Here is a 16511-nt window from a genome sequence, read left to right as displayed (position 1 = left end):
GACGGGGTTCCCGTCGAAACGTCGGCAGAATAAACAGTTTTTATGTGAAAGCGCATTTACTTTCATATTTATAACCTTGCGGCAACCGAAGTTATTCTTGTGCATATATATATATATATATATATATATATATATATAGGAGCTGTTGCATTCTGAGAAGTTTCAGAGAGATTGGAGAGGCGAAACTTATCGTTAGTGCCAGATTACACTGATGGGCACAATAAGTTTTCTTTTGCAGAACCAGTCTTCAGCGAATACTACAAGAGAGGTGAGTTCTGTTCTTTAATGATGAACAAATAGTTATATTGTTTCCATTTGCTACTAAAATTCTGCATCCAGAAAACAACAAAAAATTACTGCGCGAAGGAGACGGATGGAGTTACGAAATAAGCTCTCGTGTGAAATTTAGATATGTGAAAATAGAAAACAGAAAATTACAAGAAATGAAATACAATTAACGCGAAAGATTCCCAATGAACTGAGCACGCAATCAGCTGATTGGCCGTCCCGCCGAAAAGAACGAGAAACACAGAATCTGCTCATGTATAGGGACAGAAAAATAAAAAAAAATACCCTTAAGAAATATCCACGTACGTTTAGCTAAACAAACACTTCACCACAATCGTAGTCAACTGTGTAGAACCATGCGCAGCAGTGTCCGTTCACAATGCATAATAAATTAGTGTTACAGCGTTAATCTACGAACAACATCATGGGCAATAGTTTCAGCTTTGGCCCGTGTAAAAATATCTCAAAATTGCGCAACCAGCTTTCACATTTTTGACCCAAAATAGAATGAGTATTTCGTGTGCAGATACAGCAAAATGAAAAACAGATGAACTTTACTGTGTCTACTAAGAGAGAAGATGTATGGTGTTTACCGAAAACATTGACTAAAAAAAGCATGCCACACAGGTTGATAACACTAGAGGGTGTTATATCTAATTTGCACCATAGCTCCAAAATCCAAAATAGAGGCTGCGTGTTTTCGAAATAAATTTGTGCTGAATTACAGAGCTCATGAGAGCAAATATTTTACCGTTCGTTAAGGTCCGTAAATATTAACAGTTCTTAGTGAGCTATTTTAATGGTAACGCTTGAGAAAGATCTCTCAAATGCGGATTTTGTGCCTTTGATTGAGAAACAACAAATTTCTTACTATATTTCAGGCAGCTGCCTGAGTATTTTCCCAACTTTTAATAAGAATGTGCGATGCTGCTGCCCAACACGCGCGGCATTTAGTGGCCTCAAACGTACATTGAAAAATCATCGAAGACTAGATCGGTGCATTGAGCTGAATGGAACTGGCTAGCGCGCCCGTGCTGGGCATTAGGTGTTGGTAGGGACTAACTTTTTGAATAAAAGAAAACATCCATAAGTAAGCGAAAGCCATGGGCAAATTACATACGCAACCAAGGGCAGTATTTGATGGTGCGTAGGCATTGTTTTATATTCGCATTCACAAAAAAAACTTAAACACTGCACAATGATGGGTGAAAGTTACAGTGCAAGGAAGAACGGAGACAGAAAATTCATTGACACTTGGCTACCATTTTTAAGTAGATGATCTTTTTTTTTCAGACTAAATGCCCATACGGATACTCGAGAACAGCAACCAACATCTTACCTATTTAGGAACGTTAAGGACAGACGCCAACAGCCTATTTAATCAAGCTCCGTGCGTGGAGCAGCCTTTCGTAACTCGTCGAACTAACATAGGAAGGTACTAAGAGCGCCGCGCGTATGTAGACAGCCACGTAGTGCGTTTTTAAATTTGTGCACTTTAAAAAGATGTTCGAAATTGAGAACGGGCGATACCTTGAAATAGAATGGAAATTCGCCATTTCCGACAGAGCACTAAAACTCTTCGCCAGAGTTGCCACATGAAATTTTATGGCGACTTCTTTGTAAACTGCCAAGCTTTCATAAATGAAAAAAAAATCTTTACATGCTCTATGCTACTCATGTGAGGAGGTTCATTAGCCGTTAAAGACAGCGACGAGACAGCGTGAAGAAGCGTCCAGCGATCGGCACAGCAACGGACCGAAGCACGAGCCGAGCGAGCCGGGCGTTGGCGATGCTGCTCGCTGCAGGCACATCTTCTTCTTCGCAATCGCCCCCGCTGAAAAAGGAGCCATCCTGGCGACTTAAGAAGTTTCAGGCAAATGCTCATGGTACGGTTTCAGTCGGGAAACATGGACGATGTCACGTGCACGCCGGCGCATGCCGTCCGATCGGGAAACTGGTTCAATTAGGAAATTAACCGGAGAGGTTTTCTCCGAAACGGTGTAAGGCCCCTCGTACCGGGGGACAAGTTTCGAGGAGAGTCCCGGTGTTTGGTATAGGATGGCAAGCCACACAAGAGACCCTGGGGCATAGCTGGGATCCGGAAGAGAGGTGCTACGGGTTTCTTTTTGGCGTTGTTGCTCTTCCGAGGTGAACGCACGGGCGAGCTGGCGGCACTCTTCGGCTTGTCTAGCAGCATCGGAGATAGGTGGACACTCGGAAGCATCAGGACGGTAAGGAAGTAGGGTATCATTTGTATGGGAAGGCTCACGTCCGTAAAGAAGAAAGAAAGGTGAGACCCGTGGTGGTTTGTATTGCGGTGTTATATGCGAACGTGACGTATGGGAGAACACGGTCCCAGTTGCTATGATCAGATGCCACGTACATTGAGAGCATATCACCTAGCGTGCGGTTGAACCGTTCCGTTAGTCCATTAGTCTGCGGGTGGTATGCTGTCGTTTTCCGATGAATGACGTGGCATTCCGAAAGCAGAGTTTCGACGACCTCGGAAAGGAAAGCGCGGCCTCTGTCACTAAGGAGCTCTCGAGGTGCACCATGTCGAAGGATAAAGCGTTGCAAAATGAAAGAGGCGACATCCTGAGCTGTAGCGCTCGGCAAAGCGGCTGTTTCGGCGTAGCGTGTCAGGTGGTCAACCACCACTATAATCCACCGATTACCATCTGGTGTCAATGGAAGGAGATCGTAGAGGTCAACGCTGACGCGATCAAATGGCTTGGCAGGGCATGGAAGTGGCTGCAATGCGCCAGTCGCACGTGGCAGTGTTGATTTACGTCGCTGGCAGTCAGGACAGCACTGCACGAATTTAAGTACAAAATTGTACATGCCGCGCCAGTAATAGCGATGGCGAAGGCGTTCATATGTTTTGAACACTCCGGCGTGGCCACATTGCGGATCGTCGTGAAGGGAGGCGCATACTTGCGATCGTAAAGTGCGTGGAATGACCAGCAACCACCGGCGGCCATCGGGAGCGTAGTTGCGTCGATGACGAAGTTGATCGCGGATGGCGAAATGGAAAGCTTCACGTCGGAGGGATCGAGATACTGGAAGGTGGGGCGTGCCAGATAAATATTCGATAAGAGAGGCGATCCACGGGTCACGACGTTGTTCGGTGGCGATCGAGTCGAGATTTAGCGATGACAAGGTCTGGAGGCAAGTGTTTCCGCACGTCTGATCTGGTGGTAAAGGTGAGCGGGACAGGGCATCAGCGTCAGAGTGTTTGCGTCCGCAGCGGTATACAACGTGAATGTCGTACTCCTGGATGCGATCGTGCCCATCGCGCAAGGCGGCCAGAAGGGTCTTTCAACGTGGAGAGCCAGCAAAGCGCGTGGTGATCAGTTACTAGATCGAACGGGCGGCCGTATAAGTACGGCCGGAACTTTCCAAGCGCCCCCACCAGAGCCAAACACTCTTTTTCTGTCACGCTGTAATTAGTTTCGGCTTTCGTCAGAGTGCGGCTAGCGTAGGCTACAACGTATTCTGAATAGCCGGGCTTTCGTTGAGCGAGGACCGCGCCTAGCCCGACGCCGCTGGCGTCGGTGTGCACTTCGGTAGGAGCCGTCGGGTCGAAGTGGCGAAGAATAGGTGGGGAAGTGAGCAGACGGCGCAGAGTAGTGAAGGCAACGTCACACGCAGGGGACCAGGAGGTGAGGTTCACGTCACCGCGAAGAAGCTGGGTTAACGGTGACATGATAGATGCAAAATTGCGAACAAAGAGCCGGAAATAGGAGCATAGGCCTACAAAACTGCGAAGTTCTTTCATGGTCGTCGGCTTGGGAAATTCTGCGACTGCTCGAAGTTTTTCTGGGTCTGGTAATACGCCGTGCTTGGACACGATGTGGCCTAAAATGACGAGCTCGCGTGCAGCGAAGCGGCATTTTTTCAGGTTAAGCTGCAGACAAGCGTTGGTCAGACAACTCAAAACGTGCCTTAGGCGAAGGAGGTGCGTAGGAAAGTCATGTGAGAAAACCACGACATCGTCGAGGTAACAGAGGCACATATTCCATTTGAGGCCACGTAGCGTACTATCCATTAGACGTTCAAACGTGGCAGGCGCGTTACAAAGCCCAAAGGGCATGACGTTAAATTCATATAGTCCGTCTGGTGTAATAAATGCCGTTTTTTGGCGATCGGCTTCTGCCTTTGGGACCTGCCAATAGCCAGACCGCAAACCTAGCGGCGAGAAAAATTCCGCTCCGTGAAGAGTGTCAATGGCGTCATCAATGCGCGGCAAAGGATAGACGTCCTTGCGGGTTATCTTATTCAAACGACGATAGTCCACGCAAAATCGGATAGATCCGTCTTTCTTACGCACCAGGACGACGGGAGACGCCCAGGGACTGTGAGATGGTCGAATGACGTCTCTACGAAGCATATCTTCGACTTGATCGTTGATGACGCGGCGCTCTTCAGCGGAGACACGGTATGGTCTTTGACGCAGTGGCTGGTGTAGTCCGGTGTCAACATGATGTTTGACTTGTGATGTGCGGCCCAGTTGAGGTTGCGACACATCGAACAAACTCCTGAACTCATGCAGAAGATCCAGCCGGTCGGCATGTTCGGTGGGAGTGAGAGTGTCGGCGATGGCGCTGGAAAACGTATCATTGGATGACTCCCCGAGTGCCGACAGTGCTTTTGGGTGGTCGCAGTAGTCGTCCGGGACATCAAACAAAAACGAAGGGTCGAGATCCTGCACGCGGCCGAGACATTCCCCCGCAAGCAATGTGACAGGTGTGGAAAGCGGATTGCTTACGAACATGTTGCTTCTTCCGGCGGCAAGGTCAATTGTTGCGAAAGGCAGCGGCAAAGCTCGACGACATTTGAAGATATCGAAAGGCATAAAAAGAACTGTAGCGTCAGTGTAGGCGTTGCATGAAACGGGAACAAGGGCGCAATTTCCAGGCGGAATATCGGTATCTTCATGAACGAGCAACTTCGGCGGCTGATGAGGAGCGTCCAGTAATGTGATATCACACAAGGGTGAAAACTCAACTTCGGCGCGTGTGCAGTCTATGACGGCAATATGGCGGGATAGGAAGTCCCACCCGAGGATGACGTCATGCGAACAGACAGGAAGAACAATAAACTCCACGATGTAAAGAATGCCTTCGATGGAGACTCTTGCAGTGCAGGCTGCGAGAGGCGTTACTTGTTGTGCACTTGCGGTGTGAAGTGACAGTCCCGAAAGCGGCGTCGTTACTTTGCGTAATAAACGGCAGAGATTAGCGGCAATAACAGAAACAGCGGCGCCAGTGTCCACAAGGGCGAAAGTACAATAACCTTCAACATTTACTGCGACCACGTTAGCAGGAGAGGAGCGAGGGCTTAGACAGTTCGAAAACGGCGCAGTCCTTGCCTCTTGAACTGCGTTGCTTAGTTTTCCTGGTTGGAGGGTCCGGGCCGGCGACGCATGGGGGAGGGCGATCGCCGACGAGGAGAGGGTGCGCGTTGCGGCTGGAAGTCAAGGTGGTCAGTAGGCGCATAGCGAGGTGGCGAGACCGGCCCGTATTGGACGAAGGGTTGGCTGCCGGGATGCGACGACCGGGCATAGTTGCCGAACGTCTGAGGTCGACGGCGGCAGTAGCGAGCAACGTGTCCGGGAGTGAAGCAAGCGTAGCAAATCGGTCGGTTATCGGGCGTCTTCCAGGGATTGGCGACTGGTGCTGCCGCCCAAGGTGCAGTATAAGCAGCCGGGTGTGCGGGCTGTGAGCGCGTGGTGTAGGGTGGTTGCGGGAGCCTACGTACAGCGTCTGCATATGTGAGCGACGCGGCTACGGGCTGCTTCTCTTGCGAAAAGGCGACAGGAGGAGCCACAGGCTGCGTTGCATAGGTTAGGGCCGCGGCCACAAGCTGAACGGCTGGCGGATAGGTGACAGGAGCGCCTACCGGCTGTGCGACACCCGGGCAGTGACCACGGCTAGATAGAGGTGGCTCGTAGTGCGCAAGAGGAACAGCTTATGCAACCTCTTCCGATATAGCAGTGCGAAGTGGGGCAGGTAGACGGGTGGTGGTCTCGTGAGTAAAGGGCATTAGGGAAAGTTGGCGGGCGACTTCCTCACGGACGAAGGCTCTCACTTGCTGAAGCAATGGTGAATTGTCGGGCATGGAGTCGAAACTGGACAGCGACTCACCACCAGGCTGAGGCTGCCTAGTCAGAGTGCGTTGCTTCTTCAACTCGTCGTAGCTCTGACACAAGCTGAGGACTTCAGAAACTGTGCTGGATTCCTTGCCAAGAGCATTTGAAATGCGCCGTCGTCGATGCCCTTCAAAATGTTTTTGACCTTGTCAGATTCGGGCATGGTGTCATTCACACGTCGACAAAGGTCGACGACGTCCTCAATATAGCTGGTGAAGGTCTCGCCAGTCTGCTGAGAGCGGACGCGCAAGCGCTGTTCTGCTCTTTGCTTGCGGACAGCCGGCCGACCGAACACTTCAGCACACGACGTCTTGAAGACGCTCCATGTGGGAATGTTGTGTTTGTGGTTATTAAACCATAATTCGGCGACGCCAGTGAGATGAAATATCACGTGGCCCAGCTTGTCGGCTTCATCCCACTTATTGTTGGCGCTCACCAGTTCGTAGTGCTCGAGCCAGTCTTCGACGTCGGTCCCATCCGCACCGCTGAAGACCTTCGGCTCCCGTAGCGTAGGATGGCCAGGGCAGTTGAACTGGAGCGAAGGCGTCGATGTAGTGGCGTTGGCAGTCATGACAGGTGGTAGCGTGCGGCTTCGAAGCTCCAGGGTGTAGAAACGGGGATTAACAGCACCTTCCACCAAATGTGAGGAGGTTTATTAGCCGTTAAAGACAGCGACGAGACAGCGTGAAGAAGCGTCCAGCGATCGGCACAGCAACGGACCGAAGCACGAGCCGAGCGAGCCGGGCGTTGGCGATGCTGCTCGCTGCAGGCACATCTTCTTCTTCACACTCAGTAAAATAACGCACCCATTCAATACACACAGCTGTTGCGTATGTTCGTCTCAATGCTTGGTGCAAGTTAAGTGAAACATCATGTATACAGAGAGCCACTCGTGGTTATGAGTGGCGCTGCATATGCAAACGCGCCAGTTCGTGGCACCTCTCATGACTGCCTCTTCTGGTGTTCAGAACTTCCGATCGTCTAACAAATCTACGAAGCAAAAATGAATTAGAAATAAGCAATGGATGGACATGAAGAGCGGGTGAAAGAAAAGAAGTAATAGTTCGTCCGCAAGAGCGAAGTGCGGTATACGATATCAAAAAACTGTTATAACATACGCAGCAATGCTAGTATGTGCTTCCACAGGAATAAGAAATACTCTTTGAATATAAATTGATAGAATAGAAACGTGATAAAAATTGCTTGACAAGTAAACAAAAGTGCACGGGTCAATTCTAGGCCATGAATAAATGCAAGATTTTGCGTATCTAAGTAAACTACAATCAGTGAAGGCGTACTCATAGAACGAGACTTCACTTAAAAATAAGTCTGTATTGGAACGCTTGCAACAGATATTTGCAATTAACAATAGGTAAATAGTTGTTGTTCCAAAAGCACAGAAGGCAGAATTATTGGAAGATTTCAGAGCTAAGGTAGAGTTAGATAAAATGAGACATTGGGCCAAACTCGACATTTCGACTTTGCCGGCCTCTGTGGCTATTACAAAAAGTACTTTTTTGTCTTTTCCAACAATAAGGGCTAGTAGTTTTCTACTTTTTAGTGTTTAAAAGTTGATGATTGCTCACAGCGTTCATGCGGAGAAAATTACGCGGCTATTGTCATTGTGTTAAAGACCCGTCCAAACGACGTGAAATTCTGCTATATTAAATAATTGGATCCCTGCATGATCCCACTCTGGAGTCAGTAAAAGGAAATAAGCATTTATTCTGTTAAAGTACACTTCTGCCTACTCAGCACCGAAGGTTTATTTTATTTAGTGCCCGGGACCAATTGGATTTTTTTTTATTTGGGTATGTCAGAGAGCAAAACGCGAAAAAATGGGGGGAGTACATGAACTGGGCCATGAGGACTGCGTGAGGGCTCACAGAGCTACTTTCAAGTGATTCTACTGGAACAACTGAAGAGATTAAATTTTTCCACACTGTCTCGTTTCGCTGCACAGATTGGGGCAAGTTCAGACACCTGATGTTTTTTTATTTCCTTTAATATTGAGCTTTCTGTGGCAACACCGTCATATTTGTAGCACACACCTTATAGCCGAAGGAAAAATTCGGTACGGCTGTTTCATGGTAACTAGTGGTAATAAAGCATTTATTCAATATATTAATATTTTTGTCTCTTTTGGCGCCACTTCACCCTAACTCCTGAGTTAAAAACTTGTAATCGTAAAGCACATGACCTGCAAAGGCCCTTATCACAGGCTATCTATCTCTCTCGCTGACAATAGACATGCTGTTTGCCGTGACAGATAAGGTGTACACCGTGTTTTAAGTGTGCCTAACAGCATGCTTGAACACAATGTATTGGTATCTAATGTTCCGTCAGTGAATACTGATATGGGATAGTGTGGGCTAAGTGCATGTTATGATATTTCAATTTGAGAACAAACTGAGGTGGTTGCAGACAGTATTACTTGTGAATTGTTAAAAAATAATCATGAATGTTTGCTAGTGTGGCCAAGTAACGGCTGAGTGATGAAATCGTTTAAAGTATTTACGAAAACACCTCGTATTTTTGAGTAGTTCGGAGCTTCCGTGATACAGTTTTCGCAATTGTTATTTTTGTAATCTTTACTTAAGAATACCACATCAGCTAGCGATTATTTTTACGGTGTTATTTTTCACTCGAGCAAACAATCTTTCTTCACTGAACTTTTCTATTTTCTTACTTATTTTAGAGTTCTCAGTCTGCCAGAAGCCAGTGTGCCCATGCGGACAAAGACCTGCCTGCTTAAGCATGAGAAGATGGGGAGAAGGATGCATTTGCAAATGCAGTAAGAATATTGCGATCATTATAATTCCAGTTCCCCGCAATATTTTATTTTAATTGAAGATTGTGCCACACCTCTCTTTTCGATACTTTACGTAAGCAACATGGGCGGTTTATTCATTACGCTTGTAGCGTAGCGCTTGTGGCGGCGAGCCAGCTAGAGAAAAAGATGACGAGCGCTGGTGGCTCCTGTTGCGAGGCACCTAGAACGTTCGGATGCTTCTGGCTGGCTGGACGCCAAGTCTGCCGCTGTACTTCGGCAGCTTGCTTCCTGCCTGAGTTGTCCCTTTTCCTTTTTTCAAACCAGTAATGATGGCACGTCTACGTCGGACGCCATCCCGTTGCTTACAGGCTCAAGCACTGGTCCTTTACGGGACGATCTGAATTACACTGAATTAGATGCTGTAACCGGCGGGCTATCTTATTTAGAAAAAAAAATGTGGGAGACGTTTCTACACCTTTTGGTGCGCAAACGCTTCGGACATGAACTGGTAGAGGGGCTTAAGAAAAGAAAGTATAGCTCGAAAAATATCATTGGCCTCATAATGAGGCGCATTGTGTTTTCTGAACCATGGTTCGTAGTGCTACAGTTATTAGTGACCTAACAAATGAAGGCGACTTTGGACGGAGGAACAGGACAATCCAAATAGACTCAACACTTGCTCTACTGGAAAAGCAACAAGCGTTATGTTGATACAGCTTTTCTATGGTGGGTAGCAATACCCTTCGAGGTGTTGTCGGTAGTGCTTTCAATATAACGATACCACAGTTGATGATTGTCAATTTCCCGTTATCTTTCATTGATGCTTAAAGCAAGTTCCGCATTTTCAGTTTAACATCAGAGATATAAGCTGCTCTTTGAAGCTTTACTCTTACAAGCAATAGCAGAGATTTAAAGGCGGAGATTTGACAGACTTTTGTCAGGGTGAGAATCAGACAACGTAGGAAAATGGGACAGCGACCATCGTAATAGTTAAAGGCCAAATATTTCAATTTCATGTAAAGTTATCCCGACACTTCGGCCCATACTCAAACTTCTTGTTCAGGGGTGACTGTGGAGCATCAGAAAGTAATTGATATAGCTCCTTCCCTTCAAGTCGGGGAGTGAAGCCTGTTTTAACTGACGAGCCATAGTCCATCGTAATGCACAGTCGGCATCACACACAACAGAGTGGTTCACATTCCATGGTGTTCTCTGAGCACACGATGAGTTCACAAAAAAGTTGCAGTTTTGCCGCAAAGGCGAAGCAATGAATGCGATAGCAACAAACTGGAAGGTCACGCGAAACATGGCAAGCATATCTAGACGAACCCCGCGTTTTTCACGCACAAAAGACGCACAAAACGTGCTCACACGTGGACACCACATGCATCATTGCAAACCCACCAGAAACTGCAGTAGGCAGAGCGTCTTTTGCCTATCAAGACAGCGCCACCGCATTTTTGTGACGTAAGTTCAGTGGAATTTGTCTATACGAGCCACGTGCACCGGGTAGCAGATACATCGATGTTCAAGCTGAGTTAGATAAACACATGCGCTTTGAACGGGGTCACTTCTCGGCTTGCTTGGAAGTTGTATTCAATGGCAACGCCGGCACCCACTGCCTGCCACAAGTTTGGCTCGCTAAAAGCGTGGCATGGTTTCACTTAGTTGCTGGCGTTCCATAGCCTCGTTCACATGCTGTTCGTTGTTCTGAAAATACATCATTTAGAAACAGGAAATGTTTCTTTTTTGGGGAAAGTGTAAAAGAAGCTTTTGCTGTTTTCAGCATCACACGTATGGCCTGGTTATCAACATAAAATTATTGCACGCTATTTTTTTGTCAAACAAATTAAAAAGCTAACAATCTTTGTCATTCTGCCACATGACACGACATGACTTCTCATAACAAAAATAGCCGATGGGTGTCGCCGTAGCCTGAAATCAAGGTAGTTTGTCCCGTGAAGTTAAATTATAACAGCGTCAAGTTCGGAGTTGCCATTTGCGCAACGATATCGGCGCATTCCAGAGCACCAGACGAACCGATCAAAATTACATGCTAGAATGGTGTCACAGAACGAGCGCTCAAAAAGGGCGTGCCGCCAAATGCTCGCGACGAACCGCCAGAGTGACGCTGCGAGGTCAACGATAAAAGAAAAAGAAAAAAGAAAACAAGCTCCCCGGGCACGCTCCCTCTCCTCGCGGAAGCGTGGCTTCGCCGACGAACCTCCTCACCCCACGACGGCGGCCGAGCAAGCACTCGATTTTTCTAGAAGGAAAGGGGCGTGGTCATACCGCGTGAGTCATCCGCCATGGAGGGCATCCCAACCGTCTCGCCCTCTCCCCAGCCTTCGCTGCGTATGGCGCCGACGAAATGACGAGAACCTTCTGGAATTTCGGGCGGAAGGTATTTAATCGAGCAGCCGAGATGAGCGAGCAGGAGAAGACGGAAGTTAGCGCCAGAGCGCGTAGGGATTCCACCGTGTAGTCGGCGAAGGTTTTGTCCGTAGAGACAAAGCAGGAGAAGACGATGATTTCCACCTGAGGGGTGACGACTCGAGCTACAGGCAAGAGTGTGTGTGTGTTTACCGCTATCGAACGAAGACGCGTGGTAACAGCTGCGTGTGTGAAGCCGACGTGTTTCCGGCGAAGAAGTTTGAAGCTTGGAGAGGGGCCTATTGAAGACTTGGGGTTTCCTGGAAGAGAAACTTCGGCGAGGTTTTCTGGAAGAGAAACTTCGAGGGCAGCGGAACGACAACAACTCTGGACTTTGAGTGAGTGATTCTCGGAAAAGTATCATCCAGACTTTTGTTCCAAGAACTTTGGACTGAATAGGTTTCCTCTCTCTTTAGTCTTTACGTGTCTTGGTTGTTCAATGCATGCGACTGCATTGTAGTGCGTATTGTTGTCTGTGTCTATTGTTTTGAGTGTGGAGTGTGGCTGATTGTACTGTGTAGTACGTTGTTTGATTGGTGACATATTGTATGCAACTATTGTGGAGTGTGCATTCTTGTGTATTGTTTTCGATCTGCCATTATTGAGAATATAATTGTGTTTTGTTTATCAACTCTCGGCTCTGACTTGTTCTTTGGGCCACAGCTGGCGTCCGCTGGCGCGCCAAAAAGGACCACTTCTAAATTGTCCACGCTTTCGTGGTGCGGTTCGGGGGGCGGATACTTCGGCCCTTGGAATTAGCCCGGCGAACGCCTCCCTAATTAACGGGACCTGTGTGACAAATGGTGTCGCCGGGACACTTTAATGCTGTGGTGTTCAAAAATTGGACATACATGCACGATATTGAGCATGCGGGCAAGCACATCCCTTGTGCTATTGCCCGCTGAAGCATTTCACGCAGGGGCCGTTGTTATTAGCAGTGCAATGTTTCCTTCAAAACTACAAAGGGCCATGATATGATCCATTAACTCTGTATTACTGCGCCCTCACTTGCGCTACAAGCTGGCAGAATCAGTCGGTGTCATTGCTGTGCAAAGACTACTCCATTACTTTCAAGTTCCGAGACTAAATAGTTTCATTTTGGCGTTGCCCTTCACTGCAGCGAACAAAGTATAAATTACTATGCGTATTTTGGTAACCACGCAAAATAGAGGTGTTGGTTGATTGTATCGAGACGGCTTAGACGAACAACAGGCCTTGTAACAAGTGCAAATTTTGTCTGGCTGCTGGAGTGGTTGGCTTCAGCAGTGTGGTAATGCATTCCAATTGTAGCGAGTCCACGATATTCTAACATCTCCGATTTCGCGTCAGAGGGTGGGATAGATGAGGCCCTTTCGAACACAACGTATGCTTTGGGCAAGACATCACCTGGATTCGCACTACCGATCTCATCAGGATTGTGTGAGTCGTCAAATATTGTTTTCCCAAGTGAATCACGGACAAAACAGCTAATATAGTATAAATTAATGCCCTGAAGTGGAAGCAAGTTTGCTGGTCGCTCGACTATTAAATGAATAGCACCAGCGATTCACCATCCTTGAAGTAGATTGGGCTTTTTGTCTGTTGAAAAGGTGTCTAAAGAGTTTGAAAGTTACTGTAGAGCTACTCACATCTTCAATATAGACACTTTCGTACAGTTATAAAAGCAGCTGTATCTGCCTGTGGCACTCTCTATAATTGTCTCGCAATCATTTGGCCGTTTTGGGCGAAAAGTTTCCTGATAGCCTTCAGTATCCAACAAAAACTATTAAAGCAAGGTCCTTTGACAAGTCTCGTAATTCTTAGACTCTCTTGTGGAAGGGTGAATGAAAATGTTTATGATATCTGAACTGAGGCATAAAATAAAAGTGGTAGATTACTTTTCGGCAAGTCATTCTTGATTGTATGTCTCTTGTTATTGGCTTCTTTCAGCTTAGACCAATTGAAGTCGTAATAGAAGAACCCTCTCTTTCATCTGTAGGTGTTCTTTGCCATTTTCCTTCAAACGTTTATTCCGAACAAAATGTCGCAGTGCGTATACGATGTTTTTAATCCTGCATCTTAAAGTCCCATAGGTTCCGCAGAAATTATGAGCCTTTGTATTATGTGTGTCAAATAATCTTGAATAGTTGCAAGCTGTATACGAAGATGCCAAGAGCGATGAAATACACGTACCTCACACCATCTAATGTTTAAACTCATTTGCCGTCATTTCTCAAACATTCCCTTTTAGACCAACCTGCTCAATACACACTTGAATTTGGAAGATTTCGGTTGCAGCGCATGAAGCGATGCTATAAAATTGCACGTCATCGCCGCCAAGGGTAGCTTACCTTCAGCTCTACACAAAAGGTATAATGGAAGCCCTCCTTTGGCTTCCAGGAAATACGAAATATTTGTCAGAGTAGAATACTAGTTCAAATTTCTTGCTAAAATGCACCTTTAATTTAAGTGATCTTGACAGTACATTACTTCCTTTTTCAGTAAAAGCCTCGGATGGTTGTTCTATGCCCTTTGGACCTTATGAGTGTATTCACGCATGCAACCGATGCATGTGCTGGTGTGGTAAGTAAAATTTCTGAAATTATTTTGATAAAAAGTAACACGCTCATTTTATTCAATCGCTCTAAGAAGCAGGGCAAGGTGCTACATCATTACTCTGTAACAAGCAGCATGCTCTGAGAATAGAAGGGGGAAGGCAACTTGCATTTTATCGTTGTTTCATGCGTTTCATGCTCTGTATGGTTACGTGCACAAAATGGACGTGGCTCATATGGTCTTTTTACGCATGCATTGTTGATTCATGTGTTGGAATGTGTGCAGTTCTTCGATAAACATTTATTTGCAAGTCCAGCGCTTCTCCTTTGTGGTTGTGTTTTTCCGTTGTCTTCGTGTGGTTTTGCGCTGTTTTTATCTTCTTAATACGATGAATCAGCTCGCCCAGAAAGCTATGTCACTGAACAACCACGTACAAATGATATATCCATCTTATCGCTCGACATGACAATGGCAGGTTGGCTTAAATGACATTAGCAAATGACAGTGAAGTATCGAAACTCATGTTGCAATTACCATAAAATGTAAACCAAGCGCCACTTCAAAGGAACGCTGATTGAACCACCCGTGGCGAAAAGGCACGAAATGGTCTACTTGAGAAGGACGCTTTTCCGGGTTTCAACAAAAGTTGCATCGACTAGTTAACTTGGTGGACCATGGGGATAGCGTCCTAGACGTCGGCGATGCTTTACTACCAACAGGACATCCCATGGACGAAAGACTGAAAGCCACAGAGGCAGTGTTATCACTCGCTCTCTGGATTTCGTACCGACTAGTTGTGCCCCCGCGATGTCCCACGACAGCGCCGCTCTGGCTGACTGGCTCGCCCTCCGCCATCTCCTGACGCCGACAAGAGCTCCCGCTGAGTGGTGCCCCGTTCTCGGACTCCTGCGACCGTGTCCATCTCTCCTATCTTCTCCTTACTTCTAGGTGTCGCTGTCCCTGCGCCACGCTCTTTCTTTCCCCTCTATCTATGTACCTTTTAATCCCATCCTTTTAATCCCTACTTATCCCCATCCCTCGTGAGCTATTGTTGAGGTGTTGCACTAAAATCCAGACAGTTACGGGGCTCACTTTTATGTTCTTTTCTCACTTTTAAGAATAACATAAGAGGCAGTGTTATCTCCGTCTGGTGCTCAAAACGTTTGCACGTGCGGGGAGCAGAGGAAACTCCTTTTGACTGTGTAAAGTTGTGTTTCTCTGCACTTTTCTTTTTCCTTGTGTCTCTATGAGAGAGGTGTACATATCAAAAATGAAAAACTTCGTGATGCATTTTTACTGAACGGACGTCTTTATATTCTGTCGTCGTCTATTAAAGAAAGTACTTGCCTTCTTACTATTCTGCTAAAGCAACTCACGCCGCTGAAATTTCCGAAATGGCATGAGAAGCTGGATGTGACCGAGACACTGAAGCATCAATCATTTCTTATGCGTAGATGCCCGCTCGCTATAAAATTGCCTCACTGACTACCCGAGTTACGATTATCTTTTTCTAATCTGTACAACTGCTGTTTACCTGACAATCGTTTCCTTGAGCGCAGAGATAGGAGCAGCGGTTAATGAACGCTATCATGGTATGTGGTTGTGGAAAGAACAAGTTGTCTAAATATATACGGTAAGAACAATTGTGAAAAAAGGAGCAAATAAAATTTATTACGTGCCAAAAAGTACAGTTTGAACGCCATGTTGTTTGACAAGACGAGCATCACAAATTTCTTTTTCGTTAAGACATCGCATGAATTAGACTATGGTCCACTTTTTGCGTATCACATTTTCTAGCTGATTCCTACTTTGATTTATTTTGCAGTTGCTGATCCTCCGTTTAAACGGCCCCCGTCCACTTGCTGCAAACCAGTAACTGGATAAATATTTTATCATCACAGGACCAACATTTTACATTGTGAGAAAAATAAACCTTTTAACAATGACTACTTGCGTCCAAGACGTGATTTGTAATGCCCTAAAAATGATGTGAGAACCACGTACGAAAATGTTGTATTACACAATTTAATATATATATATATATATATATATATATATATATATATATATATATATATATATATATATATATATATAAATATTGCTGATTTCATTGCAATGAGGACATTTAAGACTTGCTATAACCTACAGTCGGAGCACGTTGTGGCTTCCATTAGATCTTCAGTCAATGGTGTTCTGCGTTGGTAATGCAGAGGTTCTGGAGCTGCCTGTTTGCAACGGAGTGTCGTGTATATGATACTTCGTCACCGGGACAGCAGTACCACTGGGCAGGTCTTTGTTTCGACGTAGCAGGAGTGCGCTTTGCAGCCC

The 16511-nt window shown here is 46.4% G+C and overlaps 1 protein-coding gene across 3 annotated transcripts in view; it reads left to right on the top strand.

The window, feature by feature from the left end:
• The window catches only part of LOC142790166 (uncharacterized), a 73239-nt gene extending 57110 nt beyond the window's left edge, over positions 1-16129 (top strand). For all 3 annotated transcript variants that reach the window (XM_075885168.1, XM_075885166.1, XM_075885167.1), the window contains exons 6-9: positions 239-268; positions 9138-9233; positions 14127-14207; positions 16006-16129. In XM_075885168.1, the coding sequence (XP_075741283.1) occupies positions 239-268; positions 9138-9233; positions 14127-14207; positions 16006-16064 (266 nt within the window). In that variant the 3' untranslated portion in view covers positions 16065-16129. The remainder of the gene's footprint in view (positions 1-238; positions 269-9137; positions 9234-14126; positions 14208-16005) is intronic.
• Positions 16130-16511: the final 382 nt, after the last annotated feature.

The sequence above is a fragment of the Rhipicephalus microplus genome, unplaced genomic scaffold (assembly GCF_043290135.1).
Source record: "Rhipicephalus microplus isolate Deutch F79 unplaced genomic scaffold, USDA_Rmic scaffold_75, whole genome shotgun sequence".
Taxonomy (NCBI): domain Eukaryota; kingdom Metazoa; phylum Arthropoda; class Arachnida; order Ixodida; family Ixodidae; genus Rhipicephalus; species Rhipicephalus microplus.
Note: the sequence above shows the minus strand (reverse complement) of the source record. Positions and strands in the feature narration are given on the sequence as shown.